We start from the raw sequence: 20,444 nt of genomic DNA, 5'->3' as shown, positions 1-20,444 counted from the left end.
ACACAGCTCGACGCCTCTTGCTTCAGTGCAACGGCGCCGCTTTTCGCTTCAGCAGGAAGGTCAGTTTGCCGCAACAATGAACTTGACATTTAGAGGATATCTCTACCTGGAAAAGAAATTACGCAGTTTGTATCCACCATGTCAGCTTCAGCAGCCATGAATAGTGTACACTCGTGCACGACAACTAGGAATGCTTAGGTCATCTTGACAGCTCGCTTTTCTTATTGAGTTAAGCAAAATCAAGACGTATTATATCCAGCGGTCCATCCGAATATTGCGGCGTGGCCATTTTGCGGCGTGGTTAGGCCACACGGCCTAACGTCGCTTTGAAAAGTGGTCAGCTGGGACATGGGTTCATCTATTTTGCAACATCTTCCTTCATGCCTTTCCACATTATACTTGATGTATAGTTTCTGCATGTTTTAGTAAATTATGCTACGCTCAATATGCTACGCTGGTGTGCATTGTTCCTTTTTCATGATCTTGTTGTAATTACCGTTCCTTGCCTGTTTTGCTATCAGCAGTCTGACTCTTTCCTGTTCCCGTTATACACCACACGTCGGAAAGTGCGACGAATATACGCCGACTTTTCACATCTACTTTACAATTACAATGTAAAGGAAATGTTATAAGTAAACGAATGTTAAACAAATGCAAAATTAGACCTTAAAACCGCCACTAGCTGTACCATCAGTTAGGCATGCAAGCTTTCTGATTCGTGAATGAATGTAATTTCTGTATTTGATTATGACCCATTTCTGTACCCTAGTGCTCACATAGCATCTGCAGCACGTACAAGCCGCCTCATGCGTACCCCACATCAGCTGTGTTCCCAATACAGCCTACTGGACTTTTAAATGCCAAGCATTTGTTGGCCAACATTTGCCACTTTGACAGTATCTCTCTATCTAGCCGCCTACGTCTTGGTGCTCTCATGGTCGTTTCGTTAACTCGGTATTTACCAAAATTGGCATGGAAGGACAGGAGTGTATGACGAACATAAATCATAGGTCATTACATGAATATCGTGACATGTGTGTCATGTAGGTCATGAAACTGCTGCCTACGTCTATGGGTCCCGAAACCAGAGAACCACCCCGTCCAACATCTGAGAAGACGTCGTCATTTGAGCTCAATAAATGTTTTTCTACTATACTACGTCTTGGTGCTGTCATGGCCGTCTCGTTGACTTAGTAGGTACCAAAATTGGCTTAGTATGACAACAGTGCATGACGAACATAAATGATAGGTCATGACATGAATGTCACGACATGCGTGTCATGCAGGTCGTGAAACAGCCGCCTAAAATGACAATGACCCAGGTAAAAAACATTTAAACTCAAAAACGGCTAAAAGGGGTTAGGACATGGGTACTAAGGGAAGGAAACACTAAAGGATGATGGTAGAAGTCATAGTCATGAGCATGACTTTTGAAAAATGACCATGACTCACCGATAAGAGATTGACACTCAAAAACCACTGAAATGGGTTTGCACATGGCTACTAAGTGAAGGAAACACTAAAGGATGGTGGTAGAAACCATAGTCATGACCATGACTCAACAAAAATGACAATGATTCAGCAAAAATTATACTCGAAAACTACTGAAATTGGTTCGGACGTGGTACTCAGTGAAGGAAACACTAAAGAGTGGTGGTAGAAGCTATCGTCTTGATCATGACTCAGCAAAAATTACAGTGACTCAGCCAGAAAACATTAACCCTCAAAAACGACTGAAATGCGTTCGGACGTGGGTACTAAGTGACGGAAAAGACTAAAGGTTGATGGTCGAAGTCACAGTCATGAGCACGACGAAGGATTTCGCCTTAAGGTGTCTAAAGTAAAGGGACTCCTGAGGAACTCGGGACATGAATGTCATGACATGCGTGTCATGCAGGTCATGAAACAGCCGCCTGCGTCTTGGTGCTCTCATGGTCGTTTCGTTAACTTGGTAGCCTCCCCATACATTGCTTTAGGTAACATCGATTCCCACAGGGCGCGGGATCTGCCAACTTTTTTTTTTCTTTCTTGATTGTGGTTAAGTTTCTTGATTGCGGTTATGCAGCAAATAAGTCTCGGAACACTGCCATTTTACGTTCAATTCCTATTCTGTTTGCACATACTATCCAATGGAAGGCACTACGTGTGTCAGGAAGTAAGTGCGGGCTCAGCGAATCACATTACTAGATAAAATATATTTGGTACATCTGCAGAAGTATCCATGACCACCCGGCTGTGATTAAGCAAACGTTATATTGGGTAAGCCAGCCACTGCATAAATTTTCTTTGGGGGGATATATTACGTTTGTCCCACTCCCATCTATTGTGCTGTAACCGAAACAACCGCGTCAAGCTATTACTAACAAGTGCTAGTTACAGCTAACAATTGCTACAAAGAACCCTAGCTAAGAAGTTATACAGAGCGATCAACGCACTAACAAGCTCACTGAGGGCTGCTACATTCCAAATTAAACAGCACATATGTCAGCAATCTCAATAAGAAATCATCAAATCTAATGTTTTTTAGACGATGGCCATATATAAGGAGGCAATGTTTACTGTAATTTTAAGGGTATGTACGGGCTATTGAGCTATGGTTCACGTCAATTTTATGCCTCGCTGTTAGAAAACTTTCTGTATCGCCGTCTGGACGTTCTCAACAACTGAAACGAGATACTCGGACCGCATGGCGGCCGGTATTATTTGCGCCACCGGTGAGCGCTGCTTGATTGCTGAGGGACCAAATGCGCTGTCACGACGCATCACAGGGGCTCTCGCTTTCGTGTGACGCAAACATGTATCAGCTCAGCGTCACCAGCAGCCACGGGTGGTGGGAAAAGTGCGAGTACTGACACACTCCGAATATCGCGTTTCATTCACTGAGTAGCCTGCATATTGCGTTTGTATTGTTTCGATCAACCGTTTTCTTATGTGCAATGTCTCGTTAAATATTTCTGGTTCATGTTTCCGCTTGTGCCGTATATTATAAACCTCAATGACGTACATAAAGGAAAGCGAGAAGAAATTGGTCGCTCTAACATATCCGGTCGAAAACCAGCGGCTAGCAACAATTTTCACTTCTGAGGAAGGATTTTATGTGCTCCAGATAATGGTTGATGGATGCAGGATTCCCTGTTCTTATGTACTCACGTTATTACGTTATCAGAAATTTTTATCTTATTAGGAATGATCTAAGTAACCAAAATTGTATAATTCCAAAAAATTGGAACAGATATCTCTAGGAAAATCAGCGCGCCTAGGCTTTAGGATTTCCCGTTTTTGGATAACGTATAAGCAGTGCTTTTGAACACATTCCTTTTATTTTCACTATTTTGTAAACATTAATGCGGCTGAGATCTGCTTTCCTCATTGTGAGTTTTCTAGCGCCAATAAAATTTGGACGATACTGCTGGAAAACTCATTGCATGTTTTACCAACTCGCCCGGAAGCCATTAGTTTTTTTTTTTCTTTTTTTGTCCTGTAACGCAGCCTTTCATTTGCGATATTGCACACCTGTTTTTTCTTGGCGCGGAAAAGTCTCTTTGCAGCGGCCACCAGAACCTCCAAAGACGTGGTCGAATTCAAAACAACGAACACAATAGCCTGAAAACGCAGGTGTGCAGCGAAGCACAGCGTCCACTTATTCTCTAGGGGCGAGCATGGAGAACTAAACGAAGTAAAACCCCTATTCGCAGAATGTCTCTTATGCAAATGGTTTATTTTATCGGGAAGTTTCCGTGCACCGGCCCCACATGATCCCGATTGTGGTGTAGATGTCTATTTATGGACATACGTTGCATAGAAAAATTTTGTTAATATTGGCCAAAATTCTTGCTGTGTCGGTAACCATCAAGGCAAAAGTGCACCTATCCGCCTGGAACTGACGCCAGGGATCTTTTTTTTAATATTTGAAGGAGGCATAGTCCAAACGTGCCCAAAAAAGATCACTCAAAGATGCCAAAAGAGAAAATGGGGCAGTAGTAGGATAAGCGCTGGAGGAATCTTGTCCCGTCAAAACTAGGAGACATCGACGTCGTTGAAGGGATGCTATGTTGTGATGCTGAGCGCAAAGTCTTTATTGAAATTTTTTAACGCTGATAGGGAGTGGAAAGAGAACTGCGTGGTCCCCTAACAAGTGATGCTATCTACTCATTCTGAAGGGCCGCTTGAGGAGCAGTGATGAAAGGAAGGACGGCCACTATTGTGTCAAACTTTCATCAACGGATGCAAGCTTCAGTCAACGAAGCACGTGTGTTTTTCCTGCACAAAACCAATACCGCAGAGGCGTTGAATTTCATTGCCATATATAATCATAATTTCCCTCCTTTCACACGTTCGTAAAGACAAACTATAAACAAACACACACTACCTTGTCAATTACAGCGGCGGCAAAACAGGACGACAGATGGAAATACTCCACGCGAGTTGGTCAAGAAAAAATGAGATAAGGTATGGCAATAGGGCGTAGCAGACGACGTGTGCCAAATTGTTTGCCGTTACAAAAAAAGTTTACCCAGTGCATTGTATTTGCTTAAACCGATGTCCATTTGTTCCAGTGCCGACTGCCGCTCAGATCGGTGCGCGAGATTTTTCGAGTGTGTTGCTATCGCAATAACACCGCATGTGTTTGAGGGAAAGGAGGACTCCGTATTATAAGTGTTCTGCAGAGTTTTGTCCTGCCAGCCTCCGCTGTTTACTGCAAGCTGTGGACGTGGCCCCTGTAGGTGACCAGGCTGATAAGAAGGTGCAAGTACTGGAACGCACTTAGGGAGTGGAGAATCCTGAGGGCCATTTCTGGCGAGGATCAATAAATCATGAGACCACTTCTTATTGCCCTGGTCGCGTTCGCTCTTCTGGAGGTGGTGCTTGGTCGATCGGGTGAGCACGCTTTTTGAAAATTGGCGTTCCTCAACACTTTCACTGTAGCGAAATATTCGTGGCGCATTAGATCAGACAATTAGTTTTAGTACAGCAGTGGTGCCTCAAAGACATTGCAAGACATTTTTGTGCGCGCGCATGCTTACTGCCGTAAGACACAAAGTGTATTGTTGGCAGGGTGCTATATTTTCAAGGTTACGCCACCTGACGTAAATACTAAACCTAAGAATGTGCACCGACTTACCATATTGTAACAACGAGAGCACTTCAACACTTGTATGGCCGTCCTAGGAGAAACACTTAGGCATTGTGAGAACTTCCGAGCAAGAATGGTGGTCAGGGTCCCCTGTCAAAGCGCATGCTCGCAGAGGTCCCGCTGATACAGTGCTTGTCTACAGACACTACCAAAAGTCACGTTTGTTCCGTTTATTGTCGTCTGTCATCTGTTGCAGTTGTCATGTCTGCAAGTGGCCCTCTTGCCTTCCTGCTTTCACTTGCTGTTGCGGCAGCAGACGGTGACTGTCGTAGTATTTATGCTGTTTCTTATTTTCGCGTATGGGAACTGTATGCTCCCAAACAAAAACGATTCACTTCGTGCAATACGGGTGGCATCCTCGAGCTTTGGTGAGAAAGGAGAAATAAAATTCCAGAAGACGGCCAAGGTGACTTTTATGATATATCAATGGGACTAAAAAGCTATTGAACTAAATTATAACAATACCAGTAAATACACAAGATATACAACTATACTCTACAACAGTTCCTGTGCAGCCATTAAGCGTCAAACTGAACAATATAGCTCTAGCGATGAACAACGTTCAGTTTAAGCATATACTGTGAAGGCGAAATATGAAACGGTTGAAGGTATGCGTTCTATAGGGTGACGATCTGACACGTAAGCATTCTGCCGGTCGTATCTACTCTATACAATGTACTGTAATATGGCAATCTGTTGGCCGTGTCGCGAAACATTGGAACACCCTCGGTCACTTCTGTGATCGCGTTACCAAAATATGTTGCGAGCCACCGACAGCTTAACCTGGAAACATTGAAATTGTGGGCCAAACCTTTGGGCTTCTATAAAGTAAAACGCTTGCAATGTGGTCCGAAGGAGTATTATGTATGTTAGATAAAGGAACACTTTCGAATATATCCGGACGATAAGAAATAAGCAAGAATTATTTAAACCTAATATACGTATGGATGTCCCCGACAATCTCCTCAATGCTGCTTTTAGCGCAGGCTTGTATTAGGAAGTATTTTAAAGTGGCGTCTGCAACATTATACAGTAATAGCATCATATATAAAGCAGGGCAGAAGCACAATTTGCGCTCTTCAAGCTGAGACACACCAGCATCCTTTCACTTCCATCATCCAGAAAGCAGGTCGGCCATATACGCTGAAGATAACATGATGATCAAGAAGCACAAATGATATCATCATTGCAGCACAGTTTGGTCCGGTATACCCCAAGTGTACTGTTTAAAGAAGCCTTGACTTGTAATAAGCGTTTGTGATAATACGCGAGCAATAGAAATCAAATTGAGTAATTTCGTGAAATGATAGGGCGGTCATACATACCAGGCGTTTTGCGTATATTATGTAACTTAAACCAAGGTTTAAAGAACTTGTGCATCTGAGGCGATAGAGACTATTACATCTTGTTCTTAGTCGTCCTGCGTTACTCAGACTTTTTTAACTGCAATTTACAAGCTATTTGGTTAGTAAATATGCAATTTATTTAGACATACATCATAGGGCATAATTGTAATCGTAAAATCAGTGTAACGTATGCTCAGTAACAGACAAAAAGTCATTTCCATGAAGCCATCTTTTACATGGTTCTTTTCCAGGCTCTATAGAATGCTCACGAGAAATAAGAAGAATGACGTCAATGCGCGTCCTGTGTGCAATACTCTAAACCGTGTTTTCAATAAATGGAGCTGCATGCCTGTTTTAAACGAAGGCGACATTGTGCTTCAATCCGCTTTGTACATCAGCATATACCATAATTTTTCATCGTGCCGACAAGGCAGCTTGAATACCGGAGCCTATGGTTTCGTTTTACAAAGTAAAATGTGGCCTTCGTTGACTGAAAATATGATTGAGAACGCTGGAAACAAGAGGCGCAAGCGCGCAGTGACGTAATTTCTTTCATTTTACCCTAGCTTTTTTCAAAGCCTTGAAAAGGATGTCGTAAAAGCTAGCATGATGGAAAGAACTTCATCGGGTGCTATTGAGCGCGCTCTACAGTTTTTACAATCACACATATGCCCTACAACGAGTATGTGAGGATGTTCATAATTAAACTTAGCTAATTAGCTAACTAAGCGTACTTCAAGAATGCTCTGAGTGACTCAGTACGACTACGATGAATATGTCATTCGTCTCAATTGCCTATTATTTATCACTTTGTTATTTCTTGGTTCAAGTTCTGCAAACAACCTATAGTACATACAAGGTATGTACTAGGTAGAGAAAACGCAATGAACAGCCAGCGAGAGCCACATGTGAACAGGCTCGCAAAACAAGGGACCAAACCTGTCGAATTTTCCGATCCTATGTGCCCACTACTTGGCTTCAGTTACCACAATGGCTACATATTTTAGTTACAGATGGTACTACTGAACTGCTGTTCTGTAGAATGACAAGTTTACATCGCAAAAAAGAGCCACGTTTCTTTTTTCGGGACCGCACACCGCCGGGGCCTACACACTGTATTCACAATATGTGTGATATCATAAATCAGGCGACAATCTGTGTGGTGCCAAAAACAAAATTAATCGACGATCACGGTACTCCCTAATGCAAAATTCGAGACTACCTGTATACCTGTTTTCATTTAGCGATATATTTTATATCGCGGACAATCTATCTCGTGCGGCACTTTGCAAATGGAGCGAAGCATGACGCGACTGCCTCGCTAATCGGGAGATTGCTAGAGGCAGCGCGTGGGGGGCGCGACGACTGGATTCAAAGCAGCCGACGCAAACAGACTTCGGCTCATGCAGCGCTTTGTTTGCAGATATGGTATCGGTGGCGTCATCGGTGAGGATACGACGTGGGCTACTCTGGCGCCATCTCGTAGCCGTCGTCGCCGCAGAGCCCGTCTTGCGTGGCACTACATTGTTCTTCTCACACTTTCACCATACCCTCCTCCTCCGCTTTCAGCCTCATGGTTCCACTGCACCTTCCTACTCCGTTTTCCCTCATCGCGCTCTCTTCGCTATCGCCGTCTATCATCCGCGTCTATCGTCGCTCTTTCATCCTTCGCTGCGCTCGTCCGCTCGATTACGAGGGACGCCGAGGGGCGACGCCGACGCTCAACGCAGGAACGGCTGCCTCAGAACTGCGCTCGAAAATATTCCGCAGTGTTCTGCTTTCTGGGGTTTTACGTGCCAAAACCAGTTCTGATTATGAGGCACGCCGTGGTGGAGGGCCCCGGGTTAATTTTGACCACCTGGGATTCTTTAACGTGCACTGCAACGCAAGCACACGGGCTTTTTTGCATTTCGCCTCCGTCGAAATGCGGTCGTCTCGGCCGGGATTCGATCCCGCGACCTCGTGCTCATCAGCGCAACGCCTTAGCTGACTGAGCCACCCCGGTGGGTATTGCGCAGTGTTAACGAGCCGCAAGATGCGCCGACACATTGCGTGGGGACATGACCGCCTGTCCACTATTTAGTATTTCCCCGCCATTAAAGTTCTCCGCAACATCTTGCCGTGATAAAAGGTATCGGTCACTCTCGCAATCAACAAGTTTAGTTGCGGCCACACTATCGGTCAATTGTCGCAGGAATGATCGTTCAGGGCCCCCGCGCAGGTTAAAATCTACAGTACGCCATGCTCCAAATGAAGATTCCAATAGTTTTCGGTTATAAATTAATTGCGTTTTATCAGTACATTACATATATGTTTTTGTATTTGGAGCTCAGCAATTCGTCGCGATATCGAAACGGACGAGTACCCGAGGTTCAGTCCAAATTACTTGTGGGAGTGCTGATGAGAGTTACTTTTACGAAAGACAGTAAGCTGGATTTTTGATGCCGTAGCTTCGACATTTGTGAACGCTGCCAGAGGCCTGTTGGCTGAAATAATTAAGGGGTGCTGACTTCAAGCGATGCGCAATGTACTAAATTAATTGTATTAGTCGATCATGATCATTCGACTTGCCGTGCTGCCACGCGTACACGAATGACACAAAACTTTATCATATATCGCCTTGACAAAGACAAGTCCACTTGTCGAAACGTTGGCTCCTGCTGTCATCTTGTTCTCGTGTTGCTCATAATATTTTATATAAGAACTGCGGGAGATGGTGAACAGCGCCTATTGGAAGTCAGGAATGTATTCGACCAGTAGGAAAAAGTATGGAATGTGACAAACGTGCTTAATGTGTCTTGGGACTCTGTTAGAGCGTGCTTCACCTAATTGGGCCAAATATTAAAAATATGCAAATACTACGTAGTTCGACAGAACCAATATAATGTTGTTTGCCGTCTCTTGGAGATACTCAGATAATTTTTTTGCATTCCGCCTAATTACATAATTAGTCTTAATGAAATAATAAACTTTTCAAATGTTATAATGAGATGAAAAGTGTCAATAAGAAAATTGTAGAGCCACCTGTGAAACTCCCGGTACAGCCTTCTGTCGCTCAATACGTGCTCCGTAAAAGTGTTTTTCCGAGCGTGAAAGAAGCCCGCGAATACATGCAAAGTACCTCAAGCGGCCAGCCGCGCTGCAATTTTGCGTGTATTTGCGGGCATCTTTCACACTCGAAAAAACACTTTTATGTGGCACGTATTGAGCAACAGAAAGCTTATCGGGAGTTTTTCATGTTGCTCTCCAAATTTTCTCATGGCCCTTTTCATTTAATTATAATAATTGAGAAGCTCAATAATTATTTAGGACTAATTATCTAACTCGGTGGAGAGCCAGAAAATAGTCGGTGAGTCCGTATATCCAAGCGACGGCAACTAACATTACCTTGGTTCTGTCCCGCTACGTGTAATTTGCATAATAAGACGAAAGTCTTGAATAACCCATCAGACGGTGGCCTTGAAAAAATGTGGCCAGCTTGCACTAGTGGTGCAAGGCTGGAGTGAAGAGCGGAGCTAGTGATCGACCTAGCTTCTTCCAGGTTTTACTAGGCTCGGCTAAGTTTTGCTAGGAAATGCTAAGTGCTGCTAGGCACGGTATTCCGAATCAGCTCGCCGCCGACGCGCTTCGAGATGAGCGGCTTTTTCTTCATGTGTCCGGATTTTCTTTGGTCGTCCCATGTCAAGGCTACATGTAGTCGCCACAGAGTCATTGAGAGTTCTGGCGCCGTCGCACTGGCTCCGAGCTTTATCTCCCCGGTGACGTCATGGCCAAGTTGCGCCTCCACACTTGCCGGGGCGTGGCTGGTCTAAACCTGCCCAGCCGCCATCAGAGGCTCCTGCTGCAGTCATGGACACCACGCGCGTTCGGCGCGAACGCGGGGAAACGAGGAAACGCGCACGGCGTCGGCAGCAGCTCTGCCCGTTGCCTCGTTGGTGCTGCTACAATTTCTTTCTCTCTCTCTCTCGCTCTCATTTTCTCTTTCTCTCTCCCGAGCATAGCACCCGGCGCGCGCATGCTCTCCTACCCTCTCCCATGTAAAGGCAACATGTGCACGGCACGGAGAGGAGGCGAAGCACACGCCGCTCCGCAAGGTTGTTGCTAGGCAACGCGGGTGACGTCATCGCTCAGCGAGGTTTTGTTCGCGACTCACGGACTGACGGTCGGCTTAAACAGCTCCGCTGTTAATAACGCAGCGTGCGGCACAGAAAGTCATGTGAGCTCGCCTCGCGCAGAGACACGCTCGTGCCACTGCTCCTGCGTTCGTTGTCGTCTTCCAAAGTTGGTTCCGATGCTGCTCGATATAGAGTTAATTCAGGCACTCGAACCAACGACCTTCTATGGGAGTCGAACCCTCGATTACGTCTGAGTCGAACCCACAGCCTTTGGTGTTATGGCGAAGTTGTTTAAGGCAAGGTTAATTAATATAGAGGTAATTAAGGCCCTCTAACCAAAGCCCTTTGATGGGGGTCGCACCCTCGACCTTGAGTGGGAGTTTAACCCACGACTTCTGGTAATTAGGGCAAAGGTAATTAAGCTAGCGTCAGTTAATGCACTCGAACCCACGACCTTTGGTGAGAAAAAACAAGTAATAAGAAGTAACAACGTATTTGAATTAGAATGTCAAGTAATTTACTGAATGTCTCTTGAGCTCTTGAGCCCACAGGCTTTTGCCTTCGCCCTCTTTGCCATATGCTGAAGTGACTGTCACTTTCTTTTTTTTTTAAGTTAGACCGAAATTAAGTGAAACGCCCTGTATGTTAAGCATTTCCATTAGGAGCGTTTATCAAGCCTTATATTGCGAAGAATTTTTAACAGCGGAGCTGTTTAAGCCGATCGAGCGCTAGACCGTAACGTGAGAACAGAAAATGTGGACCGATTCTGGCGGTGTGCAGAACGGGTCCAAGCGCAATGGCACATGCCCCTGTGAACTAGCGAAGCTGAACGTGACGAAGTCTAGCTAAGCATGGTTGGGACTACTTAAAGGGACACTAAAGAGAAACCGGAAGTTGAGCTTAAATGGTAGATTATCCCTTCACGATCACAGCCATACCATTCTTACTGCAAACAGATGTTTAATAAGCGAGAAAATAGCGAAAAACTGAAGAATAGGTGCTGACGCCCCTTCGAAATTCCCGCACTACGTGATGTGACGTCGGAGATTACAAACGCAGGCCGGTCGCGATTGGTCGAGAGCGATTTATCGCTGTTAATAAAATGCAAAATGAAATACACCTTAAACGTACATAAACAGCATTTTCCAACTTTTTAAACCGTTTCAAGCGAGGAAGTACAAGTTTAGCACAAAATTAAATAAATAAGAAAAAGTGGCATAGCGAAACATGCGGCCGTGATAGTTTCGTAGTTTCGTTTTTGGTCAATGCATCGTCGCGCGCGCCTGTTCCGCTCTACGGTGTTTGGTTGCGTGTTGCGTGGCTCGAAAAACGTTGACTTCGCGGGAAACAGCCAGAAAATGCCTCGTGTGTGTATTGTTGAGGGCTGTATAAATGGCCCAAGGCGCTTGATCAGGGGCAGCGGCAGTGTTGACTCGATTGTGTCCTTTCATGTGGCGTCGCTTGGAGAGCCCTGGCTCCCCGGCGTTCGCAATGGCTCAGTGCTCTGCCGATGATAAAACGGCAAAAGAGCCAGAGAAACCGATGGTGTGCTCTCTGCATTTCTCGCCCTCGGATTATGTGTATAATCTTGCCCTCGGAAAGTATCTTGGCGTGCCCCAGAGGCCAGTCCTTTCTCGAGCAGCTGTTCCCTCAATGCGGCCTTCATCAAACCTCCTACCGGTGGGGCTGCAGCAGCAAACGGGCGGCTCGGTGAGTGCTGAATGTCATTAAATAAAGCCACGAAATAACCATACTGAGTACGTGCACAACTTTCTACGCTTGTTCTGTCGGGAACACCGTCGCCTGGCGGACCGGACGCTTCGCCTCCCATCGACGAAAACGAAGCTCTGCATTCCGCCGGCGCGGCCGGCGGCTCACCGCCATCGCACGCGGAAACACCTACCGCTCGAGCACAGAGGATCATTTCGCGCTCCGTTTCACTGAATATCGCTGAAATGCAGTCCTGCTTTCCTGGCGAGCTCTTCGTTGCAAGGTTCAGCGGCAGCTACGGTATCCATCGCGGCGAACGCAAACGCAGCGACCATGCATGCAGCCATGATACATCCAGCCCAGCGCCTCGGCCGTTTACGCAAGCGGTGACGTATCATGGCGCATTCTGATTCGCTGAGAGCAATGCAATCTGTGACGACACTGCTTCAGCGCCAAATCTAGGGTGAGAGAAATTGAGGAAGAGATATTTGGCCTTTGTTTACGAATTTCTCCGCTAATAACTCATATTTTTGCACCCAACAAAAACGGCATGCATTCCTGAAGGTCCCTCTTTTATTCCAGCTGAACTTCCTGTTTCTCTTTAGTGTCCCTTTAAGCTTAGTCAGACATCGATAGTCAATCGATAGCGAATCAATAGCTAATCCATAATCCATCACTAATCAATAAATTCCAGACAATGCTGGGGATGACTTGCTAATGCTTAGCCTAGCCCAAATATATTGACAATACCTTGTGATAGCCAATCGATAGCCAATCAATAGCTAATCGATAATCGATCGATTATTAATACATTCCCGAATATGCTGGGGATGACTTCGTAATGCTTAGCCTAGCCCAAATACATTGCCAATACCTTGTTATAGCCAATCGATAGCCAATAAATACCTAATCAATAATCGATCAATTATCAATAAATTTTCGAATATGCTGGGGATGACTTGGTAATGCTTAGCCTAGCCCAAATACATTGCCAATACCTTGTGATAGCCAATCGATAACCAATCAATAGCTAATCGATAATCAACAAATTATCAATACATTCCGAGAATTGCTGGGGATGACTTTGTAGTGCTTCGCCTAGCCCAAAAGCCAGGACTAGCTAGGTGCCCATTAGCTCCGCGGTCTCTTTAGCATTGTGGCTCCAGTGCAAGCTATGCAAATTTTTTTTTTCAGGAAAATAAAATCGCGCATGTTTGTGGCGCAAAATATAAGCATTGGATTATCACGCAATTTTAGATGCGACATAATCATATCTTATTCCGGTTCTCCCGCTTTCAAATAAATCACTCAATTTTCCAGCTTATTCGAAGCAGGCACAAGGATCTACCGCTGAAACAACATATTCTGGACCCCCGCCAGAATCCCCAGATGCCTCAGATACTGCTCCAGCAGAGAAATACGAATGTACTTAATAAGCAACATTCATCGCTACGGAACTACACTACTTTTTTATTCCTGGTGGGATGCATTAGGCCACTGTAGTATGAAACAATTTTTTTTTTTTTTTCGAAAAGCAGATGGCACCTGGATGCAATTCTGCATCGCGCAGGAAAAGTGGTACGACTCTGCACTGCACATCTTCGGTCAGCGCATTGTGGAAGCCACACGTTCGTGTGCCTGGGTAAAACCACAGCAAGAGTCACTCATCGGTCTCCTATATCGGGGTCACTGTAGCTGTCCTAAACATCATCATTCTCACTGATGCCCAGTTCACACTTTCAGTTTAAGTACCTGCAAACTCAAATGTTCGTAGATACGTAGCGGACAGAAGTGTGAAATGCAACGGGGTTCTTACTTTTGTAATGAAGAACTTCTGCGACCCCTTGGCAAGTATTTGGCAACATATACACTCATAGATATAAGCTACAACATTTTTATGAGTACTGCATAAGCCACCAATAAACTTTTTTTTTCAGGTGCCAAGCAAATACACTCATAGATATAAGCTACAACATTTTTATGAGTACTGCATATGCCGCCAATAAACTTTTTTTTTTCAGGTGCAATCGCTATTCACCAATACCCTAAAAATCAATCATGGCCGAGTGCACTAACGAATTCAGGTGAGTGCCCTTCGAGAATTCGGGAGTTGCCCCTATCAAGAACAAGAAATGCTTTAAATGAACAAAATTCAGATAACCTAAATTGTTGTCTTGGTTCTGAAGGACCGACTGTTGGGCTAGTTGATCTAACATAGTTACTTTTAGATATAGCGCCAAGGTATAAGTACAATACAGTGCAAATAAAAATTTGTATGCATGTGTACTTATTTGCGCTATATCTGAAAGTAACGAAGTTGTCTTGGTGGACGTGAATTTTCGTTAGGTCAAACCGACATGAATTTGTGATAACGAATAAAATGAAATCATCTAAATTTAGAGCGAAATGCTATTTCTTACACTGCTGTTAATTAATTACTGCGTTATATAATTACTATCTGATGCATTTCCACCTTGTGCATGTCATACGAGGTAAGCTATGAATTTCAAAGACAGGTGCGACAGTCAGCTGCGCAAGCAGGAAAGATCGAAAACTAAGAATAAGTCCCCACTTTGGGTGCAGTTTCTTTGGTGCCACAGCTTCACCTGTGCTTTCAGAACCTATGCCACTTGGACCTAATAACGAGTTTGTGGTAATGTCATAAAGTAAATGGACATCCAATATCAAGGAATGGGCCGACAGATGGGGTTGCACAGTTCGGTACAAAAGTTGCACATAGGAATAAAGTGCCTCAGAAAAGTTGGCCTAGGTTTCGATAGGAGGGCCTATTTATGTCAAAGGCGATCTGGCCATCCTCGGCGGATTTGTTTACCTAGTTAGTGTGGTGACATCACGTGCCATCATTGTAGGCGGTGGCTAATCCGAAAAGAAGAGACCTAAAAAGATATTTAGCACTGTCATTTGATGTTTCTAGGCACGTTTTCTAAGACCAGGAAAAAGGAGCGGGGGATAGGTTGATGGTAGGAAAAAAAGGCACCAAAAAAAGTCGCCGTTTCGCCCGAAAAGCGAAGCATCGATTGCGGTATCAAATTAGTGGACAGCTATACTAAGGAACAAGGATAGTAGTTTCACGGGCGTATAAGCTTGTAAACATTGGCCCCTAACTAAATTAACAAGCATGGTGTCACGCACGCGCCAGCAAACATGAACTCATCTCCCTCGATTACCACGAAAACTAGCTGCCAAAACGCTGGAGTGAGAAAGAGCGGCAGCAGCAGCAAGCCAACTGACCTTAGTCCTGCGTCTCGCATCAACGCGAACTAAGCAGATAAAGCACAGCGCACGGCAGAATGTGTACCCGTCGCGGATGGATCTTAAGATACATCGCGCTGAGAAGGCGCGCGCGGCCGCCCCCATCACCGAGCGCCGTGGGAGGCCTGTAAAGGCGGGCCCGCTATATCATATCGTACCCCAAGCGCTCCATGACGACAAGCGCCAGGAAGATTGAGACAGGACGTCTCGGGCAGTTGAGGCTCCCGTGATACGGCGCGCTTTCCCTAGAAAGCATGGCGCGGCGTACCGCTGTGTGTCGGGACAGTATTTGCCGCGCTATCCTATCATTCAAATTTCGCCCCAAACGTTTTTATGGGACGTTGCCGTCGGACGCGCAGCGGGACGTGCTTACTCTCGATATTGCCTGGAGTTGGCCTTCAATTTCGATGGTGAATATCTCAACTCACGTACTATTTTTTGAATTTCTAATAAATGGTTATACTATGAACTGTGATGGCCTACAATTTTTTAATAACGGGCCTGTTTAAGCAGGTTGTAATGTGTGTGCTGAATCCTGAAATGTGTGCCGATCCTGGCGGCGGTGCAGAAAGCGCCCAAGCGAAATGGCACGTACCCCTGTGAACTAGAAAAGCTGAGCCTGGCTAAGTCTAGCTAAGCATGGTTGGGACTACTTTAGCTTAATCAGTCATCGATAGGCAATTGATAGTCAATCAATAGCTAATCGAGAATCTATAAATAATCAATAAATTCCGGAAATGCTGGGGATGACTTAATAGTGGTTAGCCTAGCCTAAATACGTGGCCAATAACTTGCGATATAGAATTAATAGCCAATCAATAGCTAATCGATAATTGATCAATAATCAATAAATTCCGGGGAATGCTGGGGATGACTTGGTAGTGCTTAGATTAGCCTAAAATTCAGAACCAGCTAGGTGCCCATCAACTCCACTGTCTCTTTAGCATTGCGCCTCCAGTGCAAGCTACGCAATTTTAACGCGATAGCGTTTAGGGCCCCGTGTCGCAGAAAATCCGGTGTCGGCGTCGGCATTGCCGCCCGCGGCCGAGAAAATCATCCCCAACCACGCAGGCCCTCCAAATATATTTAAGTACATGCATATGCCACGCCTTCTTATATGGCAAGCAGTATAGTCGGGGTATATTGCCATACCATTCTATCATTAATGTTGCTCATACCTTGTCTTGCATTCTTGCCAAAGCTATTCCTCGGAATTTTGAGAATGACAATCCACAAACAAATGTCGTGAAAGAAAACACACACAGCGCATGCATTTTTTGTGTTAAATCTTCTCAGATTGAAATATCAAAAGTGCGAAACAATGACAGAAATCTGAAAATGATGTAATGTTTTGGATCGGATAAGCACTACCTCCGGGATCGGCCCACGCAAGAGGTCGCGTTTCTACCAGAAAGCTCGCCTTCGTGCATAGCGTTGGTCGCCAGTGATTACCAGTAACCAATATGGCTGCATAAGCTGCAGTTTCCGGGAAGCGTGAGAAGCAGTCGGGGATCTTTGAATTCTATCGCGTTCCACTCTTAAAAGCGAAGCTTAAGCGTCCTCTACTTTTTAAATAAAAACAACTGCCTTCGAGTTAATAATAAAAACTCAATTAACGAATGTTTGTACATAATTCCTTCAGAAAACCTAAGCAGCGCCTCGCTACAAAGCTCGTATGCGAAGGTCTTCATTGTTATTATTATTTGGTTTGTACATATATAACACAAGGACACGAAGGAAATAGGGAGGGAGCAAGCTGACAACTGCCACCGAGAGGGGCACAACGCCTGCCTACTCTTTTAGGAGCAGGGAATAGAGCAAATGTAAACATGAAAGAAAAGAGGAAATGAAGAAATGACGGAGACACAGACAGAACAAAACAAAATACAAATAATGTCTATAAACGGGAGGCCAAGTCCGAAGGTCCTCATGAAGGTCCTCGCGGTCATAGTATTTAATGCGACAGCATTAAGGGTCCCATGTCACAGAAAATTAGATGTCGGTGTCCAACGTTACTAGCACCAACTTAGTTTCGCAGCTCCGCATATTGGCCAGCGCGAGCATTTTCCCCACGCGGTGGTCACGAGACCAAACGGCGCTGCGGTCGAGTCCGGTTACCGGTTGGCCGCGTCGGTTACAGCGGCGCGGCAGCTTGGTATTGAACACGTGTTCGCTCGTCTGCGTCGATTTATTGTTGCACTGAAAAGCTATCATGCCTTCGTAATTACAGTTCATGGTTTTCACTATGAGTGACAGATTCGGAAGCGCAGTACGAATCCTAAGGGCGACCCGTACGCTTCGGTTTCAACGGTTATGCTTTACTGCTAAGCTACTCTAACAATTGTCACTGAATGCGTAAGCCAGATAAGGCCGTTCATAATTGATTATGCGGTAGTGGGATAAAAGCGGGATTGGTAATGAGGAAAAAAAGCAAGAAAACTACCCGAAAGCATAAAATTGCTTTAAAAATTATTGTTTATCGCATCATCGGATAATGGAAAGCTCCCTTACATCCTATACAAGCTATGTATTTCCTTGGAGAAGGCTACAGTCGTATTGCTATGGCCCACCCCTCAAATTTACTTGGCCCACCTTCAAACTTTATGTCGGCCCACTCCCAAATTTAGGTTGGAGCACCTCGAAAATCTAAGTTGGCCTGCTCCCACATTTCAAGTTAACCTATTCTCAAACTTAGGTTGCCCCCCTCCAAATTTCAGTTTACCCACCCACAAATCTTCAGTTGGCCCACCCCCCAATTTTAAGTTGGCACACCCTCAAATTACAAGTTGGCACACCCCCCAAATTTAAAGTTGGCGCACCCACAAGTTGTTTCAAGTTAACCCAGCCCTATTATAAGCTTCCCCATGCATCTTTATCGATCCCATTAGGTATTCTCTCTGACCATATTTTTATTCTTCCTCATCACTTATAAAGCTACGAATTATCTACATTTATATTCTTATAAAGATTAACTTCGCAAATTACGCATTTTTGTGCAGATACAAGGCATTACACTTTTCGCGTGACTAACCTGTTATACTTGCCAAAGAATGCTTGCGGATTAAATATGGCGCTAAGCTGACGACTTATTGCCGCTTGTTCAACCCGGAGCAAAACACATTAGCATACTACATGCTCGGCACAAGCCAGGCTTCACACCTCCTCAGACCAGCGTCAGCTCCGAATATTCAAACCTCTGAACGAACTTCTGCAGAACGCAACAAACACGTAGCAACAGAACAACCACAAGGCACAAAGCCTCAGCGAAAAAGACACGCAACCGGAAGTGCTGCCGGTAGCGCGACTCGATCACAGCGCCGTTTAGTTCTCGTGGCCACTACGCTGCGCATGTTTTCAATGGAGCTGTGAAACTAAGATGGTTCTTGTAACGTTGTCGGTGGCGTCGGTGGTGTCTTCCGCATGGCACAAGATGCGTTACTGAACTAATTAAGTTTCGCAAAGTAAAATATTCAGAAAATTCCTAAAGTATATATGACTTACAAAAAACCTGCAGGCATGATAGCGTCGGAATGTGATCTGGATATGCGAAAAAAAATAATTCTGTTACGTTGGAACTCAAATACAAACCCCATTTCCAGCTGCCGTTCGAGCCCTGTCTTAGCGGGAGTGTCTTGCAACACCATCCAGATGGCGCTCGCCTCTTTGTTCGCCTTAGCACACGCGCACGCCACGTGGGGGAAAAGAAAAAAAAAAGAAAAACCATAAAGCTCGCATTTGTGCATTGCGTTCTCCGCCAGCGTTTCTACGTAAATATTAAGGTTACATAAGCTGAAGTTGCCAGCAATCGGAATGCAATCGCGTTCCGCTGTTTAAGGTGAAGCTTAGGCGTCTCCCAATTTATTTTATAAAACATATACATTGACCAAAATAAGCAACCTGTTTAAACACAACCATTGATGACAGAGTTGAATGCAAGGACCTTGCTTACTTTTTTTTCTCTTTGAATATCAAAGTTGGTCAGTCGGTCGGTCGGTCGGTCGGTCGGTCGGTCTGTCCGTCTGTCTGTCCGTCTGCCTGTCCGTCTGTCTGTCCGTTTGTCCGTCTGTCTGTCCGTCTGTCTGTCTCTTTATGTGCTAAGGTCTTTAAGTGCAAATGTTTCCCAACTTCTCAGTAGAGCTTCCCACAGAGAGCCTCTGATCTATGCAGTACGCTCACGTGTGTTCGCAGCACCAACCTAGGTGAACGGTGTATTCAAACGAACCTTGTACCTTGACCGACAAACTTTTGCCACTACTGAATTTACAGCTACATCAACCTTTCTTTTTTTCGGGTTATAGGCTCGGGCTACAGTTCCATCAGCAGCAGCAGCAGCGGCAGTGGAGGACTGCCGCTCCAGTCGGGTAGTTCAAGTGAGTGCGGCTGCAAAATATCCTTTTATATACGCCACCATTGACGGCATAATTGAGTACATGGACCTGGCTTTAAATTTTGATTGTGCATTCTGGTTATGTAAATGTCTCGCTGTTCCATATCAACTGAGTACCATTGCTTTAGAAAAATTCCCCTCACAGGTTGTTTAAATCAGTAATCCTCAATCCTAATGTTATACCATGATCACGATGTGTACGGGAGTTGCAAAAATCTCATTTCTGGTTTCATGTTGCAGTCCATGCCCGGAACCAAAAGCGTGGTGCATTATTTCAAAGCCGAGCCAGCTCGTTCTTAAAGCTGATATCACGTTTAATGAAGTATGCATTTTAGGCCTCGCCTGACTATCAAAATATTCGCATACATTTCTTTCATTGGACGATGGGCTCCATGCATGTGTCCACGTTTGGTTTTCAGCCTTGCGTTCTAAAGCAGTCATCCTAATTACTGGCGCTTGTCAGAGGAACAAGGCCTCGA

General features: G+C 45.0%; 2 protein-coding genes across 8 annotated transcripts in view; both read left to right on the top strand.

Annotated features, from left to right (window-relative positions):
• Positions 1 to 1,112, top strand: part of LOC119458772 (uncharacterized) — a 42,081-nt gene extending 40,969 nt beyond the window's left edge. The window contains exon 16 of the mRNA XM_049670964.1: positions 1,048 to 1,112. Coding sequence (XP_049526921.1) covers positions 1,048 to 1,112 — 65 coding nt within the window. The remainder of the gene's footprint in view (positions 1 to 1,047) is intronic.
• Positions 1,113 to 4,619: 3,507 nt separating this feature from the next.
• The window catches only part of LOC119458768 (uncharacterized), a 59,240-nt gene continuing 43,415 nt past the window's right edge, over positions 4,620 to 20,444 (top strand). Inside the window, exons 1-3 of one of the 7 annotated variants that reach the window (XM_049670377.1) lie at positions 4,626 to 4,878; positions 14,327 to 14,389; positions 19,877 to 19,948. In XM_049670377.1, the coding sequence (XP_049526334.1) occupies positions 4,815 to 4,878; positions 14,327 to 14,389; positions 19,877 to 19,948 (199 nt within the window). In that variant the 5' untranslated portion in view covers positions 4,626 to 4,814. Of the gene's footprint in view, positions 4,879 to 14,326; positions 14,390 to 19,876; positions 19,949 to 20,444 lie in introns of all 7 variants that reach the window. The other 6 variants (XM_049670378.1, XM_049670379.1, XM_049670382.1 and 3 more) reach the window with 6 other exon arrangements.

Source organism: Dermacentor silvarum, chromosome 7 (assembly GCF_013339745.2).
Source record: "Dermacentor silvarum isolate Dsil-2018 chromosome 7, BIME_Dsil_1.4, whole genome shotgun sequence".
In the NCBI taxonomy this organism is placed as follows: Eukaryota; Metazoa; Arthropoda; class Arachnida; order Ixodida; family Ixodidae; genus Dermacentor; species Dermacentor silvarum.
Note: the sequence above shows the minus strand (reverse complement) of the source record. Positions and strands in the feature narration are given on the sequence as shown.